General features: G+C 34.8%; 1 protein-coding gene across 1 annotated transcript; it reads left to right on the top strand.

Moving 5' to 3' along the window:
* The first annotated feature begins 4,394 nt into the window (after positions 1-4,394).
* On the top strand, positions 4,395-11,639 carry LOC141707553 (ubiquitin carboxyl-terminal hydrolase 5). Its single transcript, XM_074510768.1, has 13 exons — positions 4,395-4,608; positions 4,896-5,117; positions 6,532-6,676; positions 6,802-6,861; positions 6,957-7,052; positions 7,293-7,682; positions 7,946-8,086; positions 8,169-8,339; positions 8,885-9,142; positions 9,223-9,371; positions 9,661-10,230; positions 10,661-10,934; positions 11,195-11,639. Exons 1-13 carry the CDS (start codon positions 4,490-4,492, stop codon positions 11,375-11,377), a joined length of 2,778 nt encoding a protein of 925 aa, XP_074366869.1. The 5' UTR covers positions 4,395-4,489; the 3' UTR covers positions 11,378-11,639.
* The last annotated feature ends 5,589 nt before the right edge of the window (positions 11,640-17,228 follow it).

Raw genomic sequence — 17,228 nt, 5'->3', positions numbered from 1 at the left:
TGCATTCAGTAGCAAAGTGACCCAACTCATCACAGTTGAAGCACCTTATCTTTGATCTGTCCACATATCCTGTTTTGTAGCCACCTTTGCTAGCTGAATTGTATAGAGCTTTTGGTTTCCTATTGTTGCTGTTGGATGATTGTCCCTTGCTTTTGAAAAACCTTGGCTTTTTGATTCTTATGTTGGAAAATTTCCTAGCCAAGTAAGCCATGGATTGATCCATTTCATCTAGCTCATCCAGGGTATAATATTCATCTTCCTCCAGTTCCAATATAACTTCCATTTCATCTAGCTCATCCAGGATATAATATTCATCTTCCTCCAGTTCCAATACAACTTGCTTCTGTGGTCCTTTGTTCTTTTGTTCTATAGCTTGAATAGCTGGAACTTGATCTTCCTGCTCATCTTCACTTTCTTCTCTGTCATTCACAATCAAAGCACTGGAACCATCAACAACATGTCCATGATGAACTTTCAATGACCTTCTTTACAGTATCTCAAGTTCATAAGTTCTCAAGATTCCATATAGAACTTCCAAAGTCATTCTGCTTAAATCTCTTCCTTCACTAATAACTGATATTTTCTGTTCAAGATGGTCAGGAAGAGCTAGCATAAACTTTATGCTAACCTCCTCATCTTCATAATATTTATCATGTAGCTGCAAGCCATTTATCAATTTATTGAACCTCTCAAAAACTTCAGTGATTCCTTCTTTTGGTTTAGCCATAAACCCCTCATACTGCGAAACCATAATCCTCCTTTGGTTTGACCTAACTTCCTCTATTTTTTTACATAGAATCTCTATCTTTTCCCAGATCTGTTTGGCTGTGTCACAGTTGACAATGATATTGTACACTACATTGTCAAGTGATTCTATTAAGATCAACTGCAAGCCACTGTCCGAAGATACTTTTTCTTTTTCAGGTTCAGTGTATTCTGAAGGATCTTTAGGAGCATAATATGCTAGAATAACCATGTCTCCATCCGTAAATTCCTCAATTCTTACCATGGGGGTGAAAGGCCTATTCTTGAGGATCTGAATATATAGTAGACTGGCCATCCTTGTGAACAACATCATTTTCTTTTTCCATAATGTGTAGTTAAATCTGTCAAAGGTAGGGATTTTAATACTGCTGAGCTTCTGTGTATTCATTCTTCCAAGATCTTTAATCTGTTTGTTTTCAGATTTTATCCTGATGCCACTTGTTAGGTAATGAATACAACACAGGAGGGGTGAATGTGTTTTTCTTGATTTTAGGCTTTTCTTGAATTATGTTTGGTATGGTGAACAAAGTAATCTGCTTTGTAGTGAATTGTGTTAACACAGAAATAATAAAATAAAAACAGGGAACACAAATCTTCAAAACTCACTTAATTTTATATTAAAATCAAGTATGTCTTGCTACAAAATTCCTGGGTTCTTTGTTAATAAAGAACTCAGCTTCTTCCTTGAGAGAGCACAAGATTTTTCAGATCTATATGTTACATACATCTAGTATTTACTTTATAGAACAGTAAACACAGGTTTTACACAGCATGCAATAGCATGTACTAAACCCTACTTTAAGTTAACTAAAACTTTCTATTTCTGGCTTAGTGTATCTTAGCAAATCGTGCATGTCTGTGACTTTACTTTGTCAGTTAATCTTGACCTTTAATCTTGTACTCTTTAAGCTGCTTTTTGTAAACTTTTCAAATCAGTAATTGATTTGTTTGTTGATTGATAATCTTGGATCTTTAACTGGTCTGCATTTTGTACTTTGATTTTTACATCGAGAAATCCAGTTTGAACTATAAAAAAATGACATTTCGATAAGTATAATGACTTACCGAGATCTCTTAGTTCTCTACAAATGTTTTGACTTATCGAGGTCTTTGATTTCTCGAATGTGAACTTGACTTGTCGAGATCTCCGAGTTCTCGAATGAGCTTGACTTGTCGAGATCTCTGAGTTCTCGAATGAGCTTAGCTTGTCGAGGTCTCCAAGTCTTTGCATGTAGAGTTAACTTGTCGATATCTCTAATATTCATCTCTTTATTTTGGCTTATCGATATCTCTGAGTTCTCTAATGCAAAAATGACTTGTCGATATCTCCAATCTTCATATCTTCATTGTGACTTGTCGATATCTCTGAGACTTCTCTATAAGCTATTTTTGACTTGTCGATAAGTCATTCTGGAGTTCTCGAATGACTTCTCTATATGACTTGATCCGTGACTTGTAGATTTCTTGACTTAGAATATTTTTCTCAAAACAGATTTATTCAACTTCAAACTTCTTCACAATGTCTGTGAGGCATGATCTTCATGGTCTTCTTCCAGAGTTTATTCTTAGGCTTGAGACTGTTTACACAAAAATACTCCAGTCTAATCTATTGACAATTTTACAGACTCAAGTAATACAATACAAAGTGCAAACTTAGATTATCATACAACTTACTTAGACCTGTCAATTTGACTTAGTCTTGTTATAGTACAAACATGTCTTGCACAACAGGTTTCATATTTGTAAATAAGTATTATACTAACTTTAATTCTATTCTTGTATGACGTGAAATTTATCCTGTCTTATGGGATATAAAGTTCAACAATGAAAGTTTTATTTTATGTATGTCGAATTGTCGATAGTATGTTGACCTGTGTCCAAGTACGAGAATGTTGGATTCGAGACAGGGTCTAATCCATTATTTGTGATACATTGGTTATTGTTATTAAACATCTAAATAAAATTTGAGTCTAATTACTCCTTCCGTCCCTAATTACATGTCCAATTTATTTTTTAAGGAGTCAAATGGACTAATTTTTGACTTAACATTAATAATTATAGATAGATAATTTATAAAATCTGAAAGTTACATTTTAAAATAGACTAAATGTACTTTCTAATTATATATATTTTTTATTTTTTTCAATTATATAGTATGTGTAAATTTCAGTCAAAGTTTGATCAAGTTGACCGGTGAAAAGTCAAAATGGACACGTAATTAGGGATGGAGGGAATAATAAATTAAATCTACAAATATCACTTAATATTTATATTTCATTAATTCATCTTGTACATATCAATTTAAATATTAAATAATGGCTTAAGTACCTAAGCCCCTCACTTTTATATGAACATTTATGGGTTTAGCCCAAGAGAATTGGTCACATTATTCCCTCTATATAATGAATCATATGTTTAAAAAAAGTTATTATGAATCATAATATAAAGAAAATACACACATGCTATCATTACATATAGAGCATAATAGTAAAGATCAAATACTCAAGTACTCAAGCTATCTAGTATCTTTCAAGATCATCAATGAGCTCTTTGTATTGAGGTACGCTTACATTATTAATCTATGCTTAGAGTTTTGATCGGGGATAAATTTATATAAGTTATGTTTATTTATATACATGACTTATTCTAACACACAATTCTCATAATATTGAACATTTTGTTTAGAAGTCATGTTTACAAATGAATCCTTGCGAATGATTAATTATACCATCGGAAAGTTGAAACTGTCCGATATAGTCGCAATAGTAAAAAAAGTGGTTGATTACACAAATTGAAGTTAATCAAAAATCAGATTGATTTGGTAGCATAATGATATCTGAAGATATATTTTGAACTCGAAATACTCACGCACTTACATTTTTACAACTGATTAGTTTCTCGGGCGCACTTTGGGTTCTTATTATGATTTTGTAACAAGTTTTCTTTATCGTAATGCTAATATGATGAGTTTCGTTGTACTGAAATTATGTGTTTATGTATACATATACACATACGTGCGTGTTATAGATTATATATGAAAATTTCAATACGCTGATTAATATTTTCCTTCTTGACAAAATAAACATCTTAAGCCGTAGATTTTTCCATCAGAAAATTCATTAAAATCAAGTCGATATAACTTATAATGAAAGATGAATATAATCAATTACAGTACTTTGATATATATATATATATATCAATTACAGTACTTTGATATATATATAATTTTTTATCAATCGGTGTATGTCATTGATTATTGTACTATTATATTAAAAATAGTATAATTTGTGTTTATATAAATGCTAGCAACAATATAGAAATTTCAATGGATTCACTTCGATTTTTCGATAACCGGATCCTCCGTAATCATAAAAATTCTCGATTCGAATGAAATTCCGTGTTGTTAAAATAAAAATTAATACACATAATATTAATTTATCATTGAGTAGCATATTTTTTGATAAATCTTGAAATGAACAAATATGAAATTCAATCTAGGACGACAAACCTCAGAAAATAAGTTATTATTACTTGAACAAATTATATATTTACAATTATAATATTTGTTTTACGATTTTATGCATTTCGAAATACGTGTCAAATTCCCAGGGAACGGCTTAAAAAGGGCAGCAAAACCCCACCCCTTTCTTGACTTGAGTTGCTGGTTTGAAAAGAACTGTAGTTTAAAGAGATACTCAGAGAGAGAGAGATTGAAGGGGGAGAGATGAAGAAGAGCACGTCTAATTTATCGCCGGAAAAAGAAAGGCTTGCTATCAGAGACATCTCTATCGCCAACGAACCTTTCACTAAAGAAGGCGATGTGTTCTATCTTCTCACTCACAAGTCAGTCTTCACACGCACACACACACACATTGATCTCTCTATGTATATGATTAATTTCGTGAAATGTATATATTTCTTTAAATTTTTGAATTTGATGTGTTTTTATGCCTAGGGTTTTACAGAGGATTTCTAAGTAATTTTTTTTGTTGTTAATTTTAGAATTATGTTATTCATCAATTAGATTGTTTTATATTTTTTTTCAAAATTCTAGGGTTTTTTTGAAGATGTGTTTGATTATAGTGCTGATGAATGTGAATTTTATGTTTGATTAAATTGTGATTCGATAGATGGTGGCATACCTGGTTGAATTACGTGAACCAAAGTGAGGCAGCTGTGGAAAATAATGGATTTTCGGATTTTAAGAGGCCTAGTGGTATTAATAATTATGATTTAATTAATCGTGTAACTTCAAAAGATTCTGGTTTATGTGCTGAGCTCCGTGATGGGTTAGTAGAAGGCACTGACTATGTACTGCTTCCGAAAGCGGTTTGGAATCAAATACATACGTGGTGAGTTTGACTCTTAAGTTATTAGCGATGGCTTTGTTTTTTATGTCCGTATTTGTACACATTTGATATTGTGATTAATAATTACTCTAATCCTTTACAGTTTTTAAGTCTGTGATTTGTTAGCATTTTTTTATCTCGAATTTGATATACCGAGATTGTATTATTATGTTTTACTTTGTCTTTATCTCGGTTTTTTCATTTTGATGCTTGCGGACTATTTCAGTGAATGTATTCATTTAGCAAGATGCACTATGTAGGTAAGTATTAAGTAGCTGCTGTTAAAAGAATGTAGTGCAAAATAATTATTAAACAGGTAGAGAGGAAAAATTACATAATTTTTTTAAAGTTATCCAGTTTTTGGTGTCTCGTGCAGGCCACTTGTTTTGCTTAATGCGACCACTATATAAACTTTGAAAGAAAATTTTGTAGTTCTCCTAAATAAATTACTGTAAATACTAACCAGCAATAAAATAAATACGTATGAACCAGCAATAAAATATGTAGAATATGAGGAAAACATCAATACCAATGAATTTAATTCAGGAAATTATCAGTGCATGAATCTGAGGCGAGCTATACATCTTATTATTTGCCATATGGAGAAAATGGCAGACGGAAGCAACCATGAGTGATGTCTGCTGTGGCATTCAAGTAATCCTGTGGTATCTCTATATGAACTTTTAGTTAAGAATTCATTTGTTTAATATCTTAGATGTGGGTCAAGTTGTATGTGAGTGGATACATGTTTAATGCTAAGGAGAGAAGTTAAATGCCAGGGAGAGAAAGTGTTAACCTTTTTTTCTGCAGCCAATAAACTTTTGGGTCCAGACTTCCGGTCACCGGGTTGGGTGTCGGTCCATTTTATATCTGCTAGGGTGTTTGCAGCTTCTCTGTGACGGAAACCTCATGAATCTCTGGCGAGTGCATGCATTTAGGCCCTTAAAGTTTTTGTAGGTCGGAACCCTGTTTGGAGTGTAAGCGGGTTAGCGTCCCGTTGGGCGTGGCTGATGCATCAACAATCATGGCAATTAACTCTAGATTTTGACACTTACAAGTAAATGGATGTTGATGAGGCACAGAAGGGAATAAATCCTTTTAAATTGTTTGTAGATTATCTGCCATTTATGATCACACACCACAAGTTGTGTTGAATTAGTATAATTAGACCACAGTTCTCTTTATTATACGTAAAGAGAAGTGTGATCTATCTTTCTTTTGTAGATTATGACCAACTCAATGTTGAAATATATATAATTGTCAGTAGATGTTTTATATTGATTGTTAGAATTTTAGTTTATGTTGATAGTGTGATACTTCTAGAGATAATCCGTGCAGTATATGCTAAGCATCTTACTTGATTTTATGAAAGATCTACTTTATTTGTGAATGATAAGTATTTATGCTCTTGATTTAGGTATGGAGGGGGTCCTCCCTTGGCACGTAGAGTCATAAGTTCTGGTCTATCTAAAACTGAATTGACTGTGGAGGTATATCCTCTGCGATTGCAGTTGCATTTGATCCCAAGAGGAGATCAGTCCTCTATTAGAATAAGCAAAAAGGTATGATTAACTTCATAATGTCTAACTTGGTTTCTCCTTTTCAATTAATCAACATCCCTGTATCATTTCTACCCAAGCTCATCTATGTATACTGAACTGATGCTGCATATAAATAATTTGATCAGGAAACAGTTGGTGAACTTCACAGAAAAGCATGTGAGATATATGGTCTTACGACTGAGCAAGTAAAGTGCTTGTATAATTGTTTGGTTTCTGTTTTCTCTTTGCTTTCATTAGGCCTATATATAACTTTGTCTTTTCATGTCTTTCGTCCTTCCAGACATGCATCTGGGACTACTTTGGCCATCGTAAGCATGCTTTGATGAATGACTTGGACAAATCTCTTGAGGATGTCAACATACAAATGAATCAGGATGTAAGTTACATTTGTATCAGTAGTTTCTGTTTGTGTGTGTGTGTGTGTCCTAAAAGAACCAAATCAAGCTACATAAATGTGCCTGGATCCTTTACATGGTAATGGTCGTTATGCCGCTAACAGACTAGCAGTGAAAGTTCATCAGTCTTATTGCCTGCTCGTTGCTATTCTAATATTCTTCAATGCAACACTGCAATCAGCTTTTAACTGATAATTGTTTGTTGTACTTCTTGCAAACAGATTCTAGTTGAGGTCATTGACAGTAGTGGTGGCATAAGATCTATTCAGGAAAATGGATCGGGGAGTAATGAATTAACTGTGTTTGTAGACCCTTCAAAAGCAAGTTTATCAATTACTGGAGGTTTGAGCAAGGGTTACTCCAGGAACTCTAATTCGGCATTATCACAGTTTCAGAATCAAGCTACCCCTAGAGAAGTGGAGAAGACACATGGGCAAACTGGTGTTAGTACAAGGGGCTCTTCTGGGGGCCTTACTGGGTTGCATAATCTTGGAAATACGTGCTTTATGAACAGTGCAATACAATGCCTTGTTCATACACCACAGTTCGCTAAATATTTTCTTGAAGATTACCATCAAGAAATAAACTGGCATAACCCTCTAGGCATGGTTGTAAGTTCAAATCTTTATGATAAAGAAAAATACTGTAATATTATGTGTGTTTGCCGCTTGATTTAACATCTTAGTTTCCTTGCAAACAGTTGGCATGTGCTCACTGCAGAACAGTTGTTTTAGTTTATGGAGTCGCTTAAAAATCTGAGTTTTATTAGGAAATATGTCGTATCTTAAAATGATTTTTGGTGTTTTTGTGCCGGTTTAACTCCTGATTGTCAGTATTTCACTGTATCACTGATATGTATATTGTCAACATGCAGGGTGAGCTAGCTGTAGCCTTTGGGGACTTACTTCGCAAACTCTGGGCACCAGGACGGAATTCTGTTGCTCCTCGTCCATTTAAGGCAAAGCTTGCTCGCTTTGCCCCACAATTTAGTGGATATAATCAGCACGATTCTCAGGTAGGATGTCTTACATTAAGTTTATGATGATTGTTCTATTATGGACTAAATGCAATTATTAATGTTTTTATATTTAAACCAGGAACTCCTAGCTTTTCTTCTGGATGGGCTTCATGAAGATTTAAACCGTGTTAAACACAAACCTTACCTAAATTCTAGAGATGCGGATGGTCGACCTGATGAAGAAGTTGCTGATGAGTATTGGTCAAATCACATTGCTCGTAATAATTCCATAATTGTGGATGTTTGCCAAGTTAGTATCTACAATCTTAAGAATTTTAGAGAAAATAAACAATGTTCAGTAGTAGAGATTAGTAATTTTCTTTTGCTGCAAGTATATGCTTCACTAGGAATAACTTAAATTATTATCTGTGGCACCAAGGCCAAGGGAGAGTGATAGCTTCAGCTGGCTACTGATTAGACTTTGTCTTTTTAGATCAATTGTATAGTTATGATATTGCTAATCTGATCTTATTTTACGTTCTTTTTAAATCAATTGTATAGTTATGATATTGCTAATCTGATCTTATTTTACGCATGGGTTATGCCTGTAGATACTATTATTAGTATTTTTTATCATTTTTAACAGTTGATAAATCCATCCCAAGAAAGATATCAACGGTTTTTCACTGCCTAAGAAGTTAGTTGATTGGCCTATAGTACCTAATGTTTATCTCCCGTTATATCAGAATTTGTTTTTCTGGACGTGTTTTAGTTTCCTATCTTTGCAATTATTTCTCTGCTAATAACAAAAATGTTCGTCCATTGAACTCGTGCACAAATGTTTACGACTTGCAGGGCCAGTACAAGTCAACATTAGTTTGCCCTGCTTGTGATAAAATGTCCGTTACATTTGATCCCTTTATGTATCTTTCCCTGCCTCTCCAATCCACCTCCACACGGACTATGACGGTGACAGTTTTCACTTGTGATGGAAGTGCACTACCAGCTGCTTGCACGGTCAATGTTCCAAAGCAGGGTCGCTGCAGGGATTTAATCCAGGCACTTAGCAATTCTTGTTTGTTAAAACATAATGAGAAGCTTTTACTTGCAGAGGTGAGGAACGTTAGTAACATTGAATCTGTGTGTAATGTGTATACGATGTTTCTGTATGATATTTTTGTATTATGTAATAGATAAGGAACCACCTGATTAACCGCTTTCTGGAGGAGCCTTTAATGTCATTGTCTTCCATCAAAGACGACGACCATTTAGCAGCTTACAAGTTTCCAAAGTTCGGGAAAAATTTTAAATTTCTTCAACTGATACACCGCCGGGAAGAACAGTAAGTATATTTATTGAGAATATACTCTCAACTTTTTACTTGGACCTTCCAAGTATGGCCCATTTCATTTCCTTTTTTTCTGGAATGCATAAGCCCCGTTCCCCCCAACATCTTTGTAGCAATTATAAGGGAATATAAATGCTTAGTTGATTGGTGTGTGGCCTGGGGATATATATCTTTATATCTAATATATATAAAGAAAGACATATATCACTACATTTTCTGTTTTGAGAGTCACGAATAAATTTCGGTCTCCAGGTCTTATTTACTTATATTCTTATTACATCAGGGATTCTGGCATCTCCCAGCAAAATATTGAGTGGAAGCCTTACGGGACACCTCTTGTTTCACCAATTTTGTGCGATGATACAGTAACAAGTGGCGACATACAGTCTGTAGTTCATACATTACTGTCTCGTATGCTAAAAACTGAGAATCTGGGGCATCCTGATATGTCGAACCCATCAGCAACAGCATCAGATCCGCATCCAGCTGTCAACAATTCTACTGGAGCTAGTTCTGATTGCATCTTAGCTGATGTAAAACAGGAAAGTGGCAATGCTGAGGTGACCACTTTTAAAAAACTTCCTTTGCAACTGGTTGATGAGAACAATGCATGTATTAATCTGTCAATTGGAGAAGAGAAAGCCTTTAAAATTCCCTCATCTTCGAGATCAATACTTGTTTTTGTCGATTGGTCTTGCAAGCTTTTGCATAACTACGATACCAGTTGCCTGGAAAACTTGCCAGATGTCAAGAACGGTGCTGTGACTAAAAAAACTCGCAATGAGCCTCTTTCCCTGTATACTTGCCTGGAAGCTTTTCTGCGTGAAGAGCCTTTGGTACCAGAAGACATGTGGTGAGTTTTTTTTATTATTATTGTCTGCATTGCTTTCCTGCAGTAGTGTTCCAGATTTGTAATTGCTATAGTTAGATGTTACTTATGCTCTAATAAATCGTTTGAGAGAGGTTGGTATTGTAGATTAAGGATTTAAATCCTGTGATTTTAATCTTTACCAACCATTTGTTTCCTAATATCGGTAGTGGTCTTCCATACACTTTGATAGAGCCTGCACAGAATATTAATCAGCTTAGCATTGGTCTAGTAGCCTGTGCCACTAAATCGCTGCGTGAATTAATATTTTCCGTGGTGGCTTCTAAATAAGGAAAGGACAATAAATGAATAACTAGAGGACATTTGTTTTCAATTGTTATTATATATATTTATATTGATTTTTATGCGTTCTATTAATTTAATTTCTGTAATTTGCTTATCATGTGGGGCCCAGGTACTGTCCACAGTGCAAAGAGCGAAGGCAAGCAAGTAAAAAGCTTGATCTTTGGAGGCTTCCTGAAGTGCTTGTCATCCATCTTAAGAGATTTTCATATAGTAGATCAATGAAACATAAGTTGGAGACCTTTGTGAACTTCCCCATACATGATTTTGACTTGACAAATTATGTTGCCAACAAAAGGAATTCTAGACAACAACTGTATGAATTGTATGCCTTAACAAATCACTATGGTGGCATGGGAAGTGGTCACTACACTGCACATATTAAGGTGAGCTGAAATCTTCACATATGATTTTCAACTCTTTTTAGGTAAACTTTACTAATGTATAGTAAATGTGGTAGGCCCGTAAATCATGAGTACCCAAATTCATGGGTTTACCTTACTGTGATCTTATGCTTTATCTCATGAGTTTACAGTACTGGAAATGGGCATGTGGCAGTACCCTTATTTGTTCTTTAGTATGACTTGTTCGAAACATAATGGTCTCTTCTGCTTAATAAAACGGGTATCAATTTTTTGGTGTACAGATCCCTGAGGAAAATAGGTGGTACAACTTTGATGACACCCACATAACAGCCATCAATGAGGACGAAGTACGTTCCGGTGCAGCATATGTCCTTTTCTACAGGAGGGTGAAAACTGATACTACATGTGCTAGCAATGGAGCACAACCTTCTGCTGGTCACAACAATTTATCCTCTCAAAAGTAGTTTGTGGTCAAAGTGTTATGTTACCGGGGAAAAGAAGTTGATCCATGTTTGTGTGTAATATGGCATACATGCGCCCATAGCCCCTTGAGATGTTTAGAACATATAATCTATAGGCAGCTTACTCCTATGTCATGCTTCTATCAATAGTTTTTAGATTAGGGTATGCAAAACTCATTGTAGTACTTGAATTTACAACTCTGGGAAAAGGTGTCTTCACCATGGAATTTTCTTTAGTGCGTATGCAAACTGATGCAGTGGTGCAGCATGCTTGAGTTGATAATGCATCCCGTAAGTACTCGATTATGACTACTTCAATTGATAAATTAAGACAAAGCCATGGAATTTTGAGCATATTGGGATGGGGAAAGATAATGCCAATAAGTGTTATGGTTGCTAGATGTATGAAGCCATGAGATCCCATTTGGTTATATTCACATCATATCATTTATTCACTTCTTTTTTATGTGAAGCTTTAGGAATTGTCAATGGTTTGCATCAGAGGATGTCTGGGTTTTGATGTTGATAAACACAAGGATCAGGGGCCGGGGAAAAATAATCGGACCCTGTACGAAATTTATTAAAACTGGGCCCTTAACTTTTATTTCAATGTAAATTTATAAGAGACATATTCCGAGAAATAAAACAAACTATCAAAATGTATTACAAATTACAAATAACATAATGCTCCGACAATTTACTTTCAAAATAGAGATATATTCTCTATACAATATATTCTCCTCGCAATGTATTACAATATATTCTCCTCGCATATATTTTATAATAAAAGCATCTAAAATATTTTTGATATTCACTTCATTCATAAATTCATTGTGCATTGCTATCAAAGCAAGCTGATCTTGCCTTTATTTCGATATTATTGTTCTTAAATATATGTGTGTATATGTAATCTTACTCCATTACAAACTAAATTAAATACAAAGTACAAACTGCACCACACCCAATTTAAATATACATTCTCACACACAACTTCACCTACTTTCCTTTATTTTTAATTATTTTAATGCGTCAATCGGTGAACTCTTTTAAATTCCAACTTTACTATATTTTTCTACATCCTCCACAATCCTCCAACAATCAGTATGAATACTATATTTGATATATTTTGGCGATAAATTACTAAGTATGTCTACGAGAATCACTAAAATCTACTGGTTCCTGAAATATATTGATTATAGTTTAGTGATTCAGGTAAGTTTAAATACTGATTTGTCGTAAAAAAATATAGCAAACATGCTATGCAAAATAATGTGTGTGAAATGGAGAAAAATACGGTGAAGTTATTTAAAAAAAAAAGTTAAACCACTAACGGGAAAAGTCAAATTAAAAATGAAGGGAAAAATATATACATGAATATATAGTGTACATGGAGGAGAAAAAAAGAGATTAAACATGTGGTTGTTATTAGTTTGTAGTTTGTATTCTAATATTAGTCTATATTTGAGCACTTGCCTATATATATATATACATATATATACATAGAGAGGGGGGGGAGAGAGAGATGGGGGGTTTACAAACTGCTCTTAAAATAAAAATTAAAAACCTCCTTATTTAGCACTATCTAGCCATACCCACCTCAGTTTCACGTTACTGTAGTCCCGACTCATCCCTAAATTTCAAAACCCCACCCGTGAACCTATGTTAGATATTGAATGCAACACGGGGGGAGGTGAATATGTTTCTTGAATTTTTAACATTTTTAAACTTTTTGGATATTAGGTGAACAAAATAGTCTAGATTTTGCAGAGATATTGTGTTTACAGAAATAAATCAATAAGCACAATATTTCAAATCTAATTTAATTTGTATTAATTAAGTTTGTCTTGCTACAAATTCTAAGTTCTTAAGATAATAAGAACACAACTTTTATCTTGAGAGAATATAAGAAAATTTGTTATGTTTTATTAATTCTAAACTAAGGACCATTGCATGCTTTATAGACTAGCAACACGAGTTTATAAGACTTGCACTAAAATGTATTAAACCACTTTCTAAAGCAACCTTTTTCTATTAAATTTCTAGTTAGCAAATATGTGCAAAATCTTGCAGGTCTGTGACCATCATTTGTCCATTTAATCTTGGTCCTTGATCTTGTTCTATAGAGAAGTGACTTCTCGATAAGTATAATGACTTATCGAGATCTCTGAATTCTCTATAGGTATACTTGACTTGTCGAGGTCTCTAGATTCTTGCATGTGAAATGACTTGTCGATATGTCTGAGATCTCTACATGTAGAAATGACTTGTCGATATCTCTGAGATCTCTGTATACAAATTTTGACTTGTCGGTATCTCTGAGATCTCTATATGAGAAACTGACTTGTCGATATCTCCAATTCTTTACATCTTCATTTGGCTTATCGATATCTCTGAGTTTTCTACATGCATAAATGACTTGTCGATATCTCCAGTTCTCTACATCTTCATTTGACTTGTCGATACCTCTGAGACTTCTCTATAAGTCATTTTGGACTTCTCGATAAGTCATTTTGGACTTCTCGAATGACTTCTCGATATAACTTGATATGTGACTTGTTGATATCTTGACTTAGAACATTTTTCATAGAATAATTTTATTCAACTCCAAATTTCTACACTTTTCTCTGAGGCATGATCATGCCTGATCTTCTTTCAGAGTTCATTCCTTAGCTTGAATCTGTTCACTGAAAAATCCCCCAATCTAATCTTCTAATCTTTTTACAGACTCAAGAAATACAATACATAATACAAAATTGATTATCAAATAACTAAATCTTAGGGATGTCAATGTGACTTATTCTTGTTATTAAACAGGCATGTCTTGCACAACAATCTCCCCCAATTTGTGAGAAGATTGCTTATCACAAATTCATGCCTGATAACAAGACTAACCCCGAGCTAAAATCAAATACATACAAATTGATAGATTGACAAATACAAACTTTTATATATTTGATGATTACATAAGTTCAACAATTACATCCATCAAGTAATTTTTTCATAGCCTGGTTATTTCCTAATGAGCTACTTGAGATTTACTAGCACTTAAAATTCTTCAATAATTTTTGTCCCTCTTAGAGCTTCCACTAGCTTGAGCCATTCATCCAATGAGTAATTATTGAGGTAACCAGTCCTGAATCTTGAAAATCTGCCAACTTGAATGTTTAGAAAATGTCCATCTTTAGAGATTCTACTCAGGCCCCTTTCCTTGAGTTCATTTGACCTTTGTTCAAACATCTTTATCTCTCTTTCATACTTCCTTTCCCTTTCCTCCTTCTCAGCCTTTATCCTCCTTCTGGAAAGGCAGGAAGAGGAATGTTCAAATCACCTATAATAGCTTCCAAAGAGACAGAGTTTTGCATTTGTAGGTGTCTGTAGGAGTCTACTAGGGACTTTATATCCTACTGTTGACTCTACACCAAAGCTGTCAACTGGGAAACTTGAGTAGTCAAAGAAGCATTTGAAGATTGGAGGTATAATATTTAAGCTTGCAAATTTTGGATTTGTAGGGGTGTTGATGTAGACAAGGGTTGGAATGAGCTTGATGCTGCCAAAGAACCAACAAAATTCTGCTCAACATTTTTCACCTCCTCTAAGACCAATGATGAAGGTTCAAATCTAGCCTTGTAGAGTTGATCCACTTTGACCTTTGTGTCATTATGTTAAGTGATTTGATTGTGGATCACTTCATATAGAGCTTTGTAAGATTCCCTTAGCTTGGCCACATTATTTTTCATAGGAGTGAGAGAGAGAGCTTGTAGTCCATCTGAGAATCTGTTTAACTTAGTCTTGATGTCTTGAAATGTTGGCATCAGCTCATCAATCCTGTCATTGAACAACTTCTTGACTTTATTTTGATGTTTGACCAGAGTGCTTTCCATGGCTCTTCCAACATGATGAAAGGCCTTCAGTTGTGCTTTGTACAAACCTCGTGAGGAATGAAAACCTTAGCATTACTACTCAAAATTATGACATACTCTTCCATGAAGTTTGCTAAGGCCTCCTCCATAGTGGTTGTGAAATCCTTTGAGAGCCATGCATCCACATTAACATCTGCTTCATCTGTAATTTTCTTTTGCTGTTATTCAACATCCTCCTTGTATGAGAGTAGAATAGCTTGATAGTCTTGGTTTGACATATCTGTATTAAGGAGTTGTTGAGAGATATTGGCTAGGCCTGTTAGTTGCTCAACCAAAAGATCATCAACTATAGTAGGTTGGGCTTGAGCATCCTGCAACCATTGAGCTAAAAGGTGAAAAGGTTGTGATGTAGTGTTTCAGGTAGATGTGATGTCAGTTTGGTTTGAGGTGGAGGGTATGGAGGTAGTAGGTAACCCTGTGACTGGAGTCACAATTGAACTCACAGTTGGAACTGTGGTTGTGACAGTATATTGTTCACAAAGTGTGGGAACCTTCATTTGAATTATAGAGGATTTGACCAGGTTACTGTCATGTACAATGGCCTCGAACCCTTGTTCTTCTTGCAAAGAACTGGCACTTGAATGTGCTATAATTGCCTCCCCAGTAGTTGGATCATTAGCAATTTTACTCCCAGCTTCTATTGACAAAGCAATTTCAGCAAGGGTTTTGAGGGGAGTTGTCCCTACATGAGGAACCTCTAATTAAATTGACGAGGATTTAGATAGCCCCCCCTCAGTATTACTACCCTAAAATTTTTCAATCTGTGAAGATTGTTTAGCACATGAAGGTGCTTGAGAAACATCCATAGGGTCTGCAATTAAAACTGATGAAACCCCTGTGGTTTTGATGGTGTCATCAAGGTCTACCCCAGCTAGTAGCCTCTCACCATCTAAATGTGGTTCCTGAGTGATGATCACAGTTTCTTGAACTGTGTCACTTGATGTTGGCAATATTTGAGAAGTAGATTCAAGTATTTCATTTTATGAAGAAGAAATTTGAGAGATAAGATTGGTGATTTAGCATTGAGTATTGGAAGCCCCCTGAATAGATGAGGGAGCTTTAATTGATGTGCTCTCAATGTGTGTGCCATCCTTATTTCTTCTTTCATCAAGTTGAAAGTGCTCAAGTTGGGGTGCAGACTCTTTACAAATTGCACTAGGGAGAGTGCTTTGTACAATAGAGACACCCATTTAAGAGGATGCCTCTAGAGTCTGTTTAATTCCCTCTTTTACAACTTCATCCTTTTGGGAGAATACGAAGATAAATCCATGATTGGTCAGCTCAGTTTTCTTATTCTTCTTTGGCTTTTTGACCAGGATTGACTCTAGTTGGATTTGATCCTCACCACTCTCATTTACAATATTTAAGGGTTCCTACTTTCTATTCTTTTTACTCACTTCAGCCTGTTGAGAGGATGAAGTAGTTTGTTTCCTAGCTTCTAGTGGTAGAGAATGAAGGGTCTTAGTTGTGGAAGGCCCCTGTTGATGTTCCTGTGTTTGTACTTCCACAGACACAGAAGCCATAATTGTACTAGATATGACATTAGATCTCATATCAGGCATAGGTAAAGGTAAGTCCGAGTCTTTCTAACATAAAGTCAGTGATTCTCAGACTTATGGGTACCTTATTCTTTGTAATTGGTGAACCAAATAATATTTTGGACAATTGTTTACAATTGTCTATTTTGGTTCTATCAATGCCATTAAGTAAATGAATTTCTGTAACTTTATGATTTAAAGTAGACATAATAAACCTAGGAAAGAAAATTTCCTTACATCTTGTGGCCAAATGCATTGTGAGCCTTGTGCTGAGTTCTTCCAGGATGAATAGCCCCACATTAATGTGCCTGTTGTGAGCCATGGAGAACACCATCTTTTGAACCACACTGGATATGTTGTCATACCCAGTCTTCCTACAGGTGAAAGCCCTCACTA

This window comes from Apium graveolens, chromosome 2 (genome assembly GCF_009905375.1).
Source record: "Apium graveolens cultivar Ventura chromosome 2, ASM990537v1, whole genome shotgun sequence".
NCBI lineage: Eukaryota > Viridiplantae > Streptophyta > Magnoliopsida > Apiales > Apiaceae > Apium > Apium graveolens.
This window is presented reverse-complemented; position numbering and strand designations above follow the sequence as displayed.